We start from the raw sequence: 16501 nt of genomic DNA on the forward strand, positions 1-16501 counted from the left end.
ACTCAGCACCAAAAAAGTTTGGGGTCAGTTTTGTCATTCTTCACCTTATCATTATCATTTTTAAAACTGCCCAGTTATGTTTTCATCTGGAATAGTCAGCCCCTTCTTTTTACTCTCCCAAGGCTGTTCCATGGGTACTTCCCGTTGTCTTCATCTGAGTATTGCTCAGGATTATGCTGTTGTAGGATTATGTGTATGTTTTATGGTGGTGAAACTGGATCGCCCATGTTTATGTTACTTTAATATTTTAATCAGCACAATATTCATTTGATATAGCTGTCATATTACTCCTTAAACTATGCTTAAATTGAAGGGATTGAGATCATGCAATCTTCCATGTATAATTGGGCACTTCTTTATTCAACTGAAAAGATCTCTTGGAGAATGTAGGTTTTCAATGATGAAAGGAAGATAATTTGTTGAGCAGGTAATAGATTAAGAAGAGGCAAGATTTCTAGGCATTTGGTGCTCTGGAGAAAGGCTAAAGGTCCACCTTTGAAGTTATTCCATTGTTCTCCACGGATAAAAAATCCCATGGTTGACTGTGCTAGTTCCTGGTATTTTTCTCCCTTCAACAAGGAAGAAAGGTAAAATGGCTATTCAATTTTGACTTAGATGCATAAACTAGTGACACAGCATATTTCTCTTCCAACCCGCATCCTGTTTTGATTATGTGTGGTTCTGTTGAAAAATAAATTGCTTTAGAAAAGTTAAATGTTTATAGTTGTACTGGTGGGGTTTTAGAAGCTTGGGCAAAAACTTGGTATTTCAGGAAAATTTCATTTGACAGGCTTTGTTGATTTTCTGCCACTTACAACTTTGAATTGGATATTATGTGTATACTTTTGTGTATGTACTTATTGTAAGAAAGAACCCAGTAATTAATTTTTTCCAGTTTTACTGAGATGTAACTTATATATAACGTGTATTAGTTTTAGGTGTACAACATAACTATTGGATATGTGTATATATTACAAAATTATTACTACAATTAGTTTAGTTAACATCCATCACCTCACATAGTTACAAAATGGTTTTTTCTTGTGAAGAGGAACCTAGTAATTTAAATCCATGGCATTTGGTTTCTTATTACCTACTTTGAGAAAGGTTGTCAAAATATGATTACAGCTTTTCCTCCAAATCATAGGAATCTCCAACAAAGCTTTGATAAACTGAGACCCTCTGATGGGAATCTCTGTATACTATTCACTGCTACCAGGAATCATGTAAGAAGCCTCCTTTGCTATATATAGAAGCAGTTCAGAGCCACCAAAATCTCCTATGGAGCTCCTTTGTGTGATCTAGGAAACCTGAGAGGAGGGTTGAGATGTGGTATGCATCACCCCTTCTCTGCTCATGGGTCATCACCACTGGATCTTGGCTCACTTTACCTGCTGAGCCTGATGCATGCTCAGGGTCCTCTCAAATAGTCCTCCAGGGAGTCAGTCAGAGTTGGAGATACAGATGAAATTTAATATCTACCCCTCTCCTTGATGAGGAAAGTGGAGCTAAGATATTCTAAAAATTGCGTTTCTTGAAATGAGATTTACCCAGATTGAGCCCATCCTCTAGGAGTGCAAAATTTGTCATCTGGATATTGAGTCCTGGTTCTGACCTTTACCAGTGGGGTGATAGTGGGCAAGTCACTTGGCTTCTCCAAGCCTCAGTTTTTTCATTTATGAAGTGGGAAGAGGTCATACCTACTTCAGAATACTGAGGATTAAATAAAGTAATTTTGGGGAAGTGCTTGGTATACTGTCTAGCCCAACAGTTCTCAGACTTTTCATCTCATAACCCCTTTATACTCCTAAAAATGATTGAGTTTTGTTTATGTATATTATATTTATTAGAATTAAGAAAATTTCAAAGTATTTATTAATTTAAAAAATTAACAATAAGCCCATTATATAGCACATAAATAACATGAAAAATAACTGTATTTCCCCAAAAAAAAGTTAGTGAAAAGAGTAGTCTGTCTGCTTCTGCATTCAATCTGTTGCAATATCACACATCATATAACCTCTGGAAAATTCCACTGTAAACGTATGAAAGAATGAGAATGAAAAAGGCAAATGATATCCTAGTAATAGTTTGAAAAGAGTTTTGACCTCATGGAACACAGAAAGGGTCTTGGGGACCTCAGACCAATCGTTAGCATAGCCAACATTTAGCACCCAATAAATTTAGTTATTATTGATATATATGGAAGTTTTTGTAACTAGTGATGAGAAGTAAAGGCGATTGCTTCAAAACTTCTTGTTCTGTACTTTCCTAAAGGGTCCCAAATAAGACTGTGATTCAAACTAAGCAAAAGAAATAACATTGTTTTTCAAATAAATACTAACAATACATGAACAAATTCTTTGAATTTTAAAAGGCTCAAATCTTGCTTTCAGGAATTTGTCAAATATATTATCATAAAGCTTTTATTTTTTTTCCAGAGAAGACTCTTTTTCCCTCCTAGGGTAATAAGATCTTAGTAGAGAGAGAAGTAATTTGATATTTACTCTGAAACCACTGATAGTGTTCCTATGGGGTTTTGGCAGCCCACCAGTTTAAGAAGATGTGGCCCCATTGTCACCATGTTGGGCTTCACGATTGACAGGCCAATCTTGATTTACTAGTTGGAGAACCTTCACTTAAAGCACTTATTATGGTTTGATCCTCAGATACAAGATCCCTTAAAGGGGCTTTTTGAAAGCCCCTTTGGATTCTAAAGACAAGAAGCAAAAGTGATGTAACAGATAAATTGATAATTTATCTCCAGAAATATAGGTAAAGTTCATATAGTTCCAATCTTAGGATATATGGGTATAGTTTATATCAGCTATCTGTGTACTTTGCAGACATATGGCCCTCTAATTGTATCAATTTTCTCCTTTCTCTTTTTCCTTGGGAGGTAGTGTAGACCATGGGGAATTCATATGCTGGGCAACTGAAATCTGCTCGATTTGAAGAAGCTCTCCACAACTCCATAGAAGCCTCTCTCAGATGTAGTAGTGTGGTACCAAGACCAATTTTTTCCCAGCTTTACTTGGACCCTGACCAGCATCCTTTCTCATCTGCAGGTAAGTTTCTCAGTCCCACACATTTCTAGACTCCTTCTAATAGAAGTGGGATCTCCAAATCTGGGGATATCTGAAATAAATGGGTTAAATGTTAGCCAATGCCAGTCTCCCTGTCCTCAGATATTTTTCAGAACTATGAATTTTTCTTTTGGTTATTTTCCCACAAACATTTTTATTAAGTTTGCTATGATTTATTTGCTTACCCAGATGTAAAACCCAAGGTGGAGGACCTGGATAAAGATTTGGTACATCGCTACACTCAAAATGGAAGCCTGGATTTTTCTAACACTCTAACAGTAAATGAAATGGAAGATGATGAAGATGATGAAGAAATGTCTGATTCAAATAGCCCACCAATTCCCTATTCACAAAAACCTGCCCCCGAAGGGTCTTGCACTACAGATGGTGGGTTTCCTTTTTTTTTTTTTTCCAATTCCTCTAATATTGTCTGGCTAGTTTCCAATCATTGCATGGGGTGCTCAAGGCTGGAAACCAGTAATTACAGAAAGGAATGAGGAATGATTATGCTCTCACTCACATTATTGCCTGTGATTTCATAGCAGGTGTCTATTAAGAAAGACAAGCATTATCACCCCATCTTGTAGATGAGGAGACTGAGATTCACAGCAATTGAATGACTTCTCTGAGATGGTATGTGGCAGAGGCAAGCCTAGACCTAGCTCAGGACTTTTTCAATGCTCCAGGTGCTTCCTGCAAGAATGTGACTCTTTCAGAAACTTTATTTTAGTGATCTCTCTTCCTACGTCTTTCTGTTCCACTCTCAAAACAATTATAGAGATATCAGGTGTTTTAATATTTACCTTTTCCATATATTTTGAACATTCATCCAGTATACTGTTATCTCTAGAAGATTAAAATGAACTTTTTTTTTTTTTTTTTTTTTTTTTTTTTGCGGTACGCGGGCCTCTCACTGTAGTGGCCTCTCCCGTTGCGGAGCACAGGCTCCGGACGTGCAGGCCCAGCGGCCATGGCTCACGGGCCCAGCCGCTCCGCGGCATGTGGGATCTTCCTGGACCGGGGCACAAACCCGCGTCCCCTGCATCGGCAGGCGGACTCTCAACCACTGCGCCACCAGGGAAGCCCAAAACGAACATATTTTGATAATCCCATTTTATTTATCTTCAACCTCCTCTTCTACCAAGGCTTTAACCACACTTTTAAAAAGAAAATCCTACATAAACCGTTTTCAGTATTTCATGGTTTTGGTGATGTAACAACTTAAATTATACTCACTTACCTCCATTTAGTGGTATACGGTGCTGTTTTCTGGCCATCCCAGCCTGATTTCTAATTAGTTCATAATTTGATCGTTTATAGTTTGCCCATAGCTCTTCCAGCTTGGCTCATTCTAAGGTAGTTCTAAGAGTCCTCTCTCCCTCAAAGACAGAACAGCCCTGAAATTTTCCTTATGAAAATGACAGTGAAATAGGGAAATACAGTGCCTGGATTTGTTTCAGCATACCACCTTCTCTTCATGGGAAATCCTCTATTTACCTAAGACTCCTAAGACTTAAAGGAAGGTAAAGCTATTTTTAGAGGCAATTTAGATAAGCAGATACTTAACACCCCATGGGCTTCTGGGGGTGCCATTCAGATGTAAATTCTGGTTGCTAATTTCTTATGTAAATTATTGGTAGGTTCCTACCCTGCTGGGAGGCAGTTGATCGTCTAAAGGGGTAAAGGGCCGCCAGATTTTAGGCCTCCAAATACTGCTTTGATTAGTTTGTGTTTACAGCTGTTTCAGTAAACTTTCCCCTCCCCCATTTAGATTACTCTAACCTTCAAGCTGGAGATAATTGGAGAATGCAAAATCTGGTTCTGTGAAGTGAAAACCTTGGCTATTAAGGAAATGCAGATGAGGTTTACAAAGAAGGGCTCTCTGTACTGTGGCTCCCCTTTAAAATTAAAATCACTTGCTGCAAGAGTCTTGATTTTAAGGCAGCATGTCAGTTTTACTCCCAGAAAATGAGTTTGAGAGTAGGGGCAAGTTTGTCAAATAAATTATTTGTATGCCCCATAACGTACTTTTCTTTCCTTGACTACAGTAAATAGGCTTACATACCGCCCCCGCCTTAGGGTACTTTTTCCCAGGTCCTCCAGTAGCCTCTAAAAGAAAGATCCTATGTTTCTTTCAGGATTAGTTCAGATATAATTTAAAATTACCCTAGAGGGGAGTAATAAGGTTACTTCTTATTTTATCTTAGGTTTTAATTGAGATTTAATATTTATTATATTAATTTTCTGACATATTTCTAATAGTGGGGAAATTGAACTACCTGCTACACCAGATATTTGGATCCTATAGGTCTTGAAATATAATCACATTTCATAGATTCTTTAGCTACTTCTTTAGAGACACACAGAGCTTATTTTCAATCTTTTAAAAAAACTAACTTAAATATTGCTCTTTGCATAATATATTTTTTTCTTAACTGGGGATCCCTGATGATATATTTTGTATATAATTAGTTGATCTGAATTACAAGAATGAAGGTTTGGAGGAAACAGTCCAGACCCTTGTGAGCATATTCTCAAACTAACTACAAAGTGAACTCAGGAACTTTTCCTTGACTTTGCAACCATTTCTGGCCTTGGATTGATTTCTTCGTGACCCTGTTCCTGGACTCAGCCTTGCCTTTTCTTTCTCACCTATTCTCTTTCCTCTTAATTAAATCACCTGTGTGGCTTGTGCTGGTGATTAACTGGAAGGCAAGAAGATAAAACAGGACATTTTAAAAATGGACTTTTAAAAAAATTTAAGTGTAGTTGATTTATAATGATGTGTTAATTTCTGCTGTACAGCAAAGTGATTCAGTTATACACACACACACACACACACACACACACACACATATTCTTTTCCATTATGGTTTATCACAAGATACTGAATACAGTTCCCTGTGCTATACAGTAGGACCTTGTTGTTTATCCATTCTCTATATAATTTGCATCTGCTAACCCCATACTCCCAATCCATCCCTCCCCCTTCCTTGACAACCACAAGTCTGTTCTTTGTCAGACTTTTAAGAACAGTTTTAGATTTACAGAAAAATTGCTAAAATAGTACAGAGTTTCTGTATATCCCCACAGTTTGCCCTATTGTTAGCATGTTACATTACTAGTAATTTTAGTAATAATGAAAGTCTGTAGTTTATTTGTGTTCTTTAGTTTCGACCTAATGTCCTCTTTCTGTTCCAGAATCCCATCTGGGATACTACATTAGATTTAGTTGTTATGTCTCCTTAGGCTCCTCTTGGCTGTGACAGTTTCTCAGACTTCCCTTGTTGTGGCTGACCCTGACAGTTTTGGGGATTATAGGTCAGGTATATTCTAGCAGACCTTCTATAGGAATTTGTCTGATCTTTTTCTCCTGATTAGACTGGGGTTATGGGTTTGGGGGAGGAAGATCACAGAGGTAAAGTGCCATTTTAATCATACTATATCAAGGGTACATACTATCAACATGATTTATGACTATTGATGTTGGCCTTGATCACCTGGCTGAGATAGTGTTATCTCCACTCTCCCCCTGCCCCGCCCCCATTACCATACTGTGGAAGAAAGTCACTGCACTCAGCCCACACTTAAGGAATATGGAGTTATGCTCCACATCCTTGAGGGCAGAGTATCTAATACATTATTTGGAATTCTACTGCATGGAAATTTGTCCCTTCTCCCTTGTTTATTAATTTATACAGTCATTTATTTATATCATTATACACTTATGAATATTTATTTTATGTTTTGGGTTATAATCCAATACTACTTTATTTTATTTTTTTGCTCCAATTTTTCCAGTTTTGGCCATTGGTAGCAATTTCAGTTGGTTCCTGTGCCCCTTTTATGTGCTCCCATGATTACGGTTTTCTTTTTAGGATAAAATAGGACATTTTCTCTTTTCATTGTCACAAGCACTTTCTGAAAAAATTTTAAGAGGAGGTTTGTTTCCTCCTTCTATGAGAAAAACATTCTTCTCCTAGAATCGTCATTAATAATTATTACTTTTCACCTCTAGGTGTCCTCATATCATAAATGGGAAAACCTTCAAATGCTGTAGCACTGAAAGCTATTTGTGCTTCTTAATTTGAGTGGACTGTGTAGTTTTCATTATACCACAGAAATCACTCTGAAATCATCTTTCTTCCAGAGAAAATCCTGCTTTCTTCAGATATTTTCCACACTGACTGTGTCTTCTCTACTCTATCCCTGTTTAGCCCAAAACTGAAATTGTACTTTTCCCCCTTAATCTCCCTTTGGCTGCAATGTATTGCTTTGAGAAAGCTCATTAGAAATGTCACTCTCTAATCAAGGGACACCTTTGTGACTTGCAAAACCATGAATTTTAAGGATTCATCAGCAGGTGTGAGAGAGGTGGATGCTGACATAGCCCATGGCTGGCAGGGGCTACTGTGTCAAGTAACCCCCAGGATTCAGCCTGGAAAGTTGAGTGATGAGATTCAGCAAGGATAGGCAAGGAAGAAGCTATAGGAGAGGGTCCTACATCAGACCAGGGAAGGTGAAGCATTCTGTGAGTCAGAGCGATGTTAACAAGGACGAAGGAGGCTGTAACCTGGAGTCAAGAGACCTGGGTCGCAACTTGGTGGGTTGCTGGGTATTTGACCTTGGGCTGTTTTCTTAACCTTTATGGGCCCTAGCTTCCTCATTTACATACTAAAGAGATTGGGATAGATTAGTGTTACCCAATCTTTGATTTACAAATCTCTCATAGTAATACATAATCTTTTGAACCCCTTAGGAATTTAAAAACTAATTCTGTCACTATATGGCATGTGATAAAGAATAGATTTTAAGTAGAAAATATTTATTTTAGATTAGTATATTAATATTTTCTCATGCATGAATAATATCAGAGTATATTGCCTACATTTTATCATTCAGTCATTGCTGTTTAATTTACTTTAAATTGGTTGTGTAAGGAAAAGCATGTTTTGTTGACAAATTCAAAAATAAAATGTTATACTTTTGGGGGGGTGGAGAAGGGGAGCCAAGTGTATTTAAATATTTCCGAGCATCAAAAAAAGACTCAAAATCTACTTTTAATACCCAAATTTTGGGGTTTGTATGTTTTAGAATTAAAAGGATGTACTAATTTGTTTTTATAATTTTTGCTCTACATGATGAAAATGTTTCAGGCTTTTGTTTGCAGAATTTCTCTACAAATAACATGCTGCTGAAAGAGGTAGCCTTTTTCCTCTTACATGAAAAGCCAAATTGGATTATAATCACTAAAATTTTACCTTATCATTGCTTTTTTTTTTTTGGTGCCCCAGAAACATATTGGTGCATTTTATATAATTTTTTTTTTTTTTTGCGGTACACGGGCCTCTCACTGTTGTGGCCTCTCCCGTTGCGGAGCACAGGGTCCGGATGCGCAGGCTCAGCGGCCATGGCTCACGGGCCTAGCCGCTCCGCGGCATGTGGGATCTTCCCGGACTGGGACACGAACCCGTGTCCCCTGCATCGGCAGGCGGACTCTCAACCACTGCGCCACCAGGGAAGCCCCATTTTATATAATTTTATAATTTGATGAGTGGGGTTGTGGTTGAATCTAACTTTCATATCTAGTAGAGAGCATCTTAGGTACATTTATAAAATGACTGTGTCCATCAAATCCGTGTTCCCTAAGCCTCCCATTATTAGCCAACAGCCCATTATGGGTATATAAATTAAGCAACACATCAATACATGTGACTGATAATAAAATCAATTTTAAAATATGTAATAATCAAAACCATACATTGATATGGGGTTCAGCTGAGTGAGTCCTGAGTTCGTTCAGCTGATTTCCACTACCCCTACATGTGTAGCATGGAGAGCCCTTAGAACATTCTGTTTTAAAAGTAGGATATTAGGGACTTCCTTGGTGGTGCAGTGGTTAAAATCCACCTGCCAATGCAGGGGACACAGGTTTGAGCGCTGGTCCGGGAAGATCCCATGTGCCGCGGAGCAACTAAGCCTGTGCACCACAGCTACTGAGCCTGTGCTCTAGAGCCTGTGAGCCACAACTACTGAAGCCCACGTGCCCTAGAACCCGTGCTCCACAACAAGAGTAACCACCATAATCAGAAGCCTGTGCACCACAACAGAGTAACCCCCACTTGACAAAACTAGAGAAAGCCCGCACACAGCAACTAAGACCCAATGCAGCCATAAATAAATAAATAAATAAAGTTATTAAAAATAATAATAATAAACAAAGTGAAAGTAGGATATTAGAATAATTATTTATTAGTTTTCAGAAATTGGTAATGTTATCTATTTTAGTTTCACTTATAGTTCCCAAGTATCATGGAATACCTTTATGAATCTCTGGGATTTTGATAACTACTTGTTGGAAAATCCTGTTATCAGATGACCTTGAGGTTCCATATCACTCTGATGTTCTAAAAAGCTTGTAATAATTTGCAAATTGGTACAGATTGGTACAGACTTTTCTATTCTTTCTAATATGGAATGACTGAAAGTTTAAAAAGGTTGTAGTACTACTTCTTAGTGACAGAGAAAGCTCCTCAAGCATCCTGTTTCCACAATAGGTAATCGTAAACCTCTCATCATTGAATTTTCTACACTATTTGGGAGGGTATTTTATGTTTTACCTTTTGGAGAAAGTCATAATAAAGGTGCTACCTCCTAGGGGAGATATGTTTCTAGGTTTACTGTCTCTACACAAATTAATAATTCCTTTGATTAAAAAAATTAATGCTTCTTTTAAGACTTTAAAATGCCCCTAGATTTAGTATTTCAGAATTTCATGAAAAAGTCTGTGTTCACCTCTCCAGGTTTTAGCTCTGGATTATAACTATTCTTAAGCACTTTTTTTGGCCAAGTTGAATAATACGCTTTTTACCTGTTCTTATATAGCAAACTTTCCATGTCTTACATCACTGGACATTATGGGACTCATTTTGTAACCTTGGACAAATACTCTCACCTTTCTGAGCCTCGTTTTCTCCATATGAAAAAGAGATAGTGATATCTAGCTAGAGTTGTTGACAGAATTAAATGAGAAACTCTCTGCAGTGTTTAGCACTGTACCTGTCTTATGTTAAGCACTCCATAAATTTTAACTGCCACTAGTATCATCATCATCATCATCATCATCATCATCTCCCAACTTTCAAACCTGTGAGTTTTGTCCCTTAATGGGGATGGGAACAGCAGATTTTTTTAAGGGTTCTATGTATCTATAGCCTCCAAAATATGTTTGTAAACTGAATAAATAATATGACTCACATGTATAAATGACTATTGTCCAAATAAATATAGATGATATTGTGAATAATAAAATACAGATTCATTTAAAGTGTTAAAGAATTCACAATAACATTTTGATATTATTTTTCTCAATTTGTGAACACTAGAAGTTATATTTGAATTTTTTAATGTTAAAAGGGGATCTACAAGCTTGAAATGGTTGAAGCCCAGTGTCTTTATCATTCTAGTCTTTGATTTCTTGCTTTTTGTAATTCATTGTGTCTGCTTTTGAGGTTTAATTATCCAGACCATGCAGCAGATTCCTATGCACCATAGCTTCATACAATGTTTGGATGTTGTTTTCTTTTTATTTCTCATATACTAACTGATGGCATCCAACTGTTTCTTGGCATTTGGTTAACATCATAATATGAATTGATGCTGGGAGAACCTAGCATGGTTCTGGCCCACTTTGTATTGGGCAATAATGATGGTGGTCTCCTCGGGTTTGTGTGTGAAAGTTAGGTGTCCATCCTCCATTGTCCTGGTTTATGTCGGGTACCCACACCTGGACTGATCAGCTATGACCAGAAAGGTGGGATATTCCAGTGGCCCATCTTGGACTGGGTGCCAGCTCCAGCTCAATCTGGAATATCACAGCTGTCCAGGGAAATCACATAACTAGAGTGGTGGGAATCATTTCCCAGAAGATGTGGAGATTGGTGCTTTGTAGCAGAACATAGCTGTCCTCTGTAATATTGTTTTGTAACTATCAGTTCCTTATACATTCTTCTAATTGACTACAAGTGAGTTCTTTGAGGAAGGTATACTTTGTTCAGCTCTATCCCCAGGCTTAGGACAGCATCTGTTGCAAATCATTTTAAATAAATGACGAACTAATGAATTAATGTAATACATTATGGTTACAAAGTGGTTATGTAAGGTTGTTTTTTTTTTTTAACTGGCCATCATCAAAAAATCTACAAACAATAAATGCTGGAGAGGGTGTGGAGAAAAGGGAACCCTCTTGCACTGCTGGTGGGAATGTAAATTGATATGTAAGGTTTTGTCATGTCTTACCTAGTGCAAGTAACCTAAACAGTTCTGAGTTCTAGTTCTGATCCATTCATTTATGATTCACCAAACTCCGAGCTTTAGTCTCTTCCTATATGAAATGGAGAACATCTGCATTCTATGACTGTCCCCACTTAGAGAAGTGAATTTTCATTGAAAGTAAAAATACTATGTTATGTGCACATAAAAATTCCATATGTTTTTCAGAGTTTGCTGTGTATTTATCATTTGCTTACTTGGGGATCAGAAAATATAAAGTCATCCGTGTTGGCTAAAACAGTTGGAAATACCTCCTTTTAGTGTCTTTTTAGCTCTGCTCAGAGGAGCACATATGATAGATGTGTCTTTGGTTGGAGTACATGGACTTTAAATTTAGTCCTTAATAGTGATTCCCACAGGTAATCAACTCTCCAAATGGGTGATGAGGAGTTATAAACTCTCTAAACATTCCACTGTGTCCTTTTTACTGTTTTTTAGGTTTTTGTCAAGCAGGAAAGGATTTGCGTTTGGTATCTCTGTGTATGGAACAAATCGACATCCCAGCAGGATTCCTCCTGGTGGGGGCCAAGTCTCCCAATCTTCCTGAACACATCCTAGTGTGTGCTGTAGACAAGCGATTTCTACCAGATGGTCATGGAAAAAATGCACTTTTAGGTGAGTATTTCATACCTATAAAATTCCTTCTGAGATAAAGGAGTCAAAATACAAGTTTATTTTAAATTATCACAGAATTTTTAAAATCACAGAATTAGCTGGGGATTACATATTAGTTTAAGAAACACTTTTTCATTTAGTAACTTCTTAAAAATTAGCTTTTACTTTTCTATTAACTCTCAAAACATTCACCTTAATGAAGAGACTTTTTTAAACTAGGCATTAAAGAACACCATACAATTTATCAAAAATAAATATTTTGTGAAATAAAGTAGGATTCACTCTCCATAGAGTCCTTGATCTGGATCTGATATCAAATCAACTCTCAATTATTCAACTGTGGATTATCCACTTTGTAAGTCATTGGTAGTTTTTCTCTACCACCCATTATTTCTAACTACACTTGATTGATGTGATTCTCATTTTATATTTAGCATTAGTTCAATCAAGATAACTAGGAATATACCTATGATGTAAAATATTTTAACTTTATGTCAGAACTGTTTTACTTTCTAGTATTACTTTGGACTTTTTTCACAACATAGCTTTCCTACATCATGGGAAATAACAAAGAGTGGGTTTACTTTTTTTTTTTTTTTTTTTTGCGTTACACGGGTCTCTCACTCTTGTGGCCTCTCCCGTTGTGGAGCACAGGCTCCAGACGCGCAGGCTCACTGGCCATGGCTCACGGGCCCAGCCGCTCCGCGGCATGTGGGACCTTCCTGCACCAGGGCACGAACCCGTATCCCCTGCATCGGCAGGCGGACTCTCAACCACTGCACCAGCAGGGAAGCCTGGGTTTACTTTTTAATTCTTTTTTAAATTGAAGCATAGTTCATTTACAATATTATATTAGTTTCAAATGTACGGCATAGTGATTCAATATTCTTACAGATTTTACTCCATTAAAAGTTATTACAGGATAATGGCTATAATTCCCTGTGCTGAAATATATATTCATGTTTCTTATCTTTTTTATACTAGTAGTTTGTATCTCTTAATCCCTGACCCCTAACATCGCCCCCTTCCCTTTATCCACTGGTACCCACTAGTTTGTTTTCTATATCTGTGAGTCTGTTTCTGTTTTGCTATATACATTCATTCGTATTATTTTTTGAATTCCATATGTAAGTGATATCATACACTATTTGTTTTTCTCTGTCTGACTTATTTCACTAAACATAATACCCTCTAGGGTCATCCATGTTCCAACAGATGGCAGAATTTCATTCTTTTTTGTGGCTGAGTAATATTCCATTTTGTGTGTGTGTGTGTGTGTGTGTGTGTGTGTGTGTGTGTATCACATCTTCGTTATCCATTTTTCTGTTGATGGATACTTAGATTGCTTCCATATCTTGGCTATTGTAAATAATGTTGCCATGAACGTTGGGGTGCATGTGTCTTTTCAAATTAGTGTTTTCATTTTCTTTGGCTATATACCCAGTACAGGAATTATTAGATCATGTAGTAGTTCTATTTTTAGTTTTTTGAGGAACCCACATTACCCTTTTCCATAGTGGCTGCACCCATTTACATTCTCACCAACAGTGTACAAGGGTTTCCTTTTCTCTACATCCTCACCAACATTTGTTATTTGTAGACCTTTTTGATGATAACCATTCTGACAGGTGTGAGATGATATCATTGTTGTCTTGATTTGCGTTTCTGTAATAATCATCAGTGTTGAGCATCTCTTCATGTGCCTATTAGCCATCTGTATGTCTTCTTTGCAAAAATGTCTATTCAGGTCTTCTGCCCATTTTTTGACTGGGTGTTTTGTTTTTTTGATACTGAGTTGTACGAGCTGTTTATGTATTTTGGATAGTAACCCCTTTTGGTAATATCATTTGCAAATATTTTCTCCCATTCCATAGGTTGTCTTTTCATTTTGTTTATGGTTTCCTTTGCTGTGCAAAAGCTTTTAAGTTTAATTAGGTCCCATTTGTCCCATTTGTTTATTTTTGCTTTTATTTCTTTTTCCTTAAGAGACAGATCCAAAAAAAATATTGCTACGATTTATGTCAGAGTGTTCTGGCTACATTCTCTTCTAGGAGTTTTAGGTTTTAGGTCTTACATTTAGGTCTTTAATCCATTTTGATTTTATTTTTATACATGGTGTGAGGAAATGTTCTAATCTCATTGTTTTACATGTAGCTGTCCAGTTTTCCCAGCTCCTCTTACTGAAGAGACTGTCTTTTCTCCATTGCATATTCTTGCCTCCTTTTTCATAGATTAATTAACCTAGGTGTGGGCTCTCTATTCTGTTGCATTGATCTATGTGTCTATGTGCCAGTACCATGCTGTTTTGATTACTGTAACTTTGTTGTAGAGTCTGAAGTGTGAGGGTGATACCTCCAGCTTTGTTCTTTTTTCTCAAGATTGCTTTGGCAACTCAGGGTCTTTTGTGGTCTCATATGAATTTTAGGATTATTTGTTCTAATTCTGTGAAAAATGTCATGGGTATTTTGATAGGGATTGCATTAAATCTGTAGATTGCCTTCAGTAGTATGGCCATTTAAACAATATTAATTCTTCCAATCCAAGAGCATGGGATATCTTTCCATTTCTTTGTATCATCTTCAGTTTCATTCGTCAGTGTTTTATAGTTTTCAGAGTATAGGTTTTTCATTTCCTTGGTTGAGTTTATTCCCAGGTATTTTATTCTTTTTGATGTGATCTTAAATTAGATTATTTTTCACTCTCTCTTTCTGATAATTCATTATTGGTGTATAGAAAAGCAACACATTTCTGTATGTTAATCTGTCTCCTGCAACTTTGCTGAATTTGTTTATTGGTTCTAATAGTTTTGGGGTAGAGACTTTTGGTTTTTCTATAAAAAGTATCATGTCATCTGTAAATAGTGACAGTTTGACTTATTCCCTTCCAATCTGAATTTATTTCTTTGTCTTGTCTGATTGCTGTGGCTAGGTCTTTCAATACTAGAAGTGGCAAGAGTGGGCATCTTTGTCTTATTCCTGAATTTAGAGGAAAGGCTTTCAGCTTTTCACCTTTGAGTATGATGTTAGCTGTGGATTTGTCATAAATGGCCTTTATTATGTTGAGATATGTTCCCTCTGTACCCATTTTGATGAGAGTTTTTATCATGAATGGATGTTGAATTTTGTCAATTGCTTTTTCTGCATCTACTGAGATGAACATGTGATTTGTATCCTTCCTTTTGTTAATGTGGTGTATCATATTGATTGATTTGCAAATATTGAACCATTCTTTCATCCCTGGAATAAGTCCAACTTGATCATGGTGTATGATCCTTTTATATATTGTTGGATTCAGTTTGCTAATATTTTGTTCAGGATATTTGCATCTGTATTAATCAAAGATATTGGCCTGTAATTTTCTTTTTTTATAATGTCTTGTCTGGTTTTGGCATCAGGGTAATGGCGGCCTCATAGAATGAATTTGGGAAGTATTCCATCCTTTTCAATTTTTGGAATAGTTTGAGAAGGATAGGTATTAGCTCTTCTTTATATGTTTGGTAGAATTCCCATGTGAAGCTGTCCAGTCCTGGACTTTTATTTGCTGGTAGTTTTCTTATCACAAATTCAATTTCACTGCTAGTGATCAGTCTGTTCAAATCATCTGTTTCTTCTTGATTCAGTCTTGGCAGATTGTATGTTTTTAGAAATTTGTCCATTTCTTCTAGGTTGTGCAGTTTGTTGGTATTTGTAGTATTCTCTTATAGCTTTTTTGTGTCTCTGTGGTATCAGTTGTTATTTCTCCTTTTTCATTTCTTATTTTGTTTATTTGTGTCCCCTTTTCTTCTTGGCGAGCCTGGCGAATGGTTTATCAATTTTGCTTATCTTTTCAAAAAAAACAGCTTCTGGGATTCATTGATCTTTTCTATTGTTTTTTTAAATCTCTGTATTATTTCTTTCTTTCTGATCCTTATTATTTCCTTCCTTCTGCTGATTTTGGGGTTTGTTCTAATTCTTTTTGGTGGTAGGTTAGGTTGTTTATTTCATATGTTTCTTGTTTCTTGAGGAAGGCCTGTATTGCCATGAACTTCTCTATTAGAACAGCTTTTGCTGCATCCCATAGATTTTGGAGTGTTGTGTTTCCACTTTCATTTGTCTTGAGGTATTTTCTGATTTCCTCTTTGATTTCTTCGTTGACCCATTGGTTTTTAGTAGCATGTTGTTTAGTCTCTATGTGTTTGTTCTTTCCCCATTTTTCTATCTGTAATTGATTTCTAGTTTTATACTGTTGTGCTTGGAAAAAAATGCTTGATATAATTTCTATCCTCTTAAATTAGTTGAGACTTGTTTTGTGGCCTAGCACGTGATCTTTGCTGGAGAACATTCCATGTGCACTTGAAAAGAATTTGTACTGTGCTGTTTTGGGATGTAATGTCCTGTAGATATCTACTAAGTCCAATGGTCTGTTGTGTTGCCTTATTGATTTTCTGTGTGGATGGTCTGTCCATTGATGTAAGTGGGGTGTTAAAGTTT

General features: G+C 36.7%; 1 protein-coding gene across 3 annotated transcripts in view; it reads left to right on the forward strand.

Moving 5' to 3' along the window:
• Nucleotides 1-2911: 2911 nt before the first annotated feature.
• The window catches only part of GREB1L (GREB1 like retinoic acid receptor coactivator), a 123532-nt gene continuing 109942 nt past the window's right edge, over nt 2912-16501 (forward strand). For all 3 annotated transcript variants that reach the window (XM_060119001.1, XM_060119002.1, XM_060119003.1), the window contains exons 1-3: nt 2912-3068; nt 3276-3473; nt 11856-12032. In XM_060119001.1, the coding sequence (XP_059974984.1) occupies nt 2912-3068; nt 3276-3473; nt 11856-12032 (532 nt within the window). The remainder of the gene's footprint in view (nt 3069-3275; nt 3474-11855; nt 12033-16501) is intronic.

This window comes from Mesoplodon densirostris, chromosome 15 (assembly GCF_025265405.1).
Source record: "Mesoplodon densirostris isolate mMesDen1 chromosome 15, mMesDen1 primary haplotype, whole genome shotgun sequence".
Taxonomy (NCBI): Eukaryota; Metazoa; Chordata; class Mammalia; order Artiodactyla; family Ziphiidae; genus Mesoplodon; species Mesoplodon densirostris.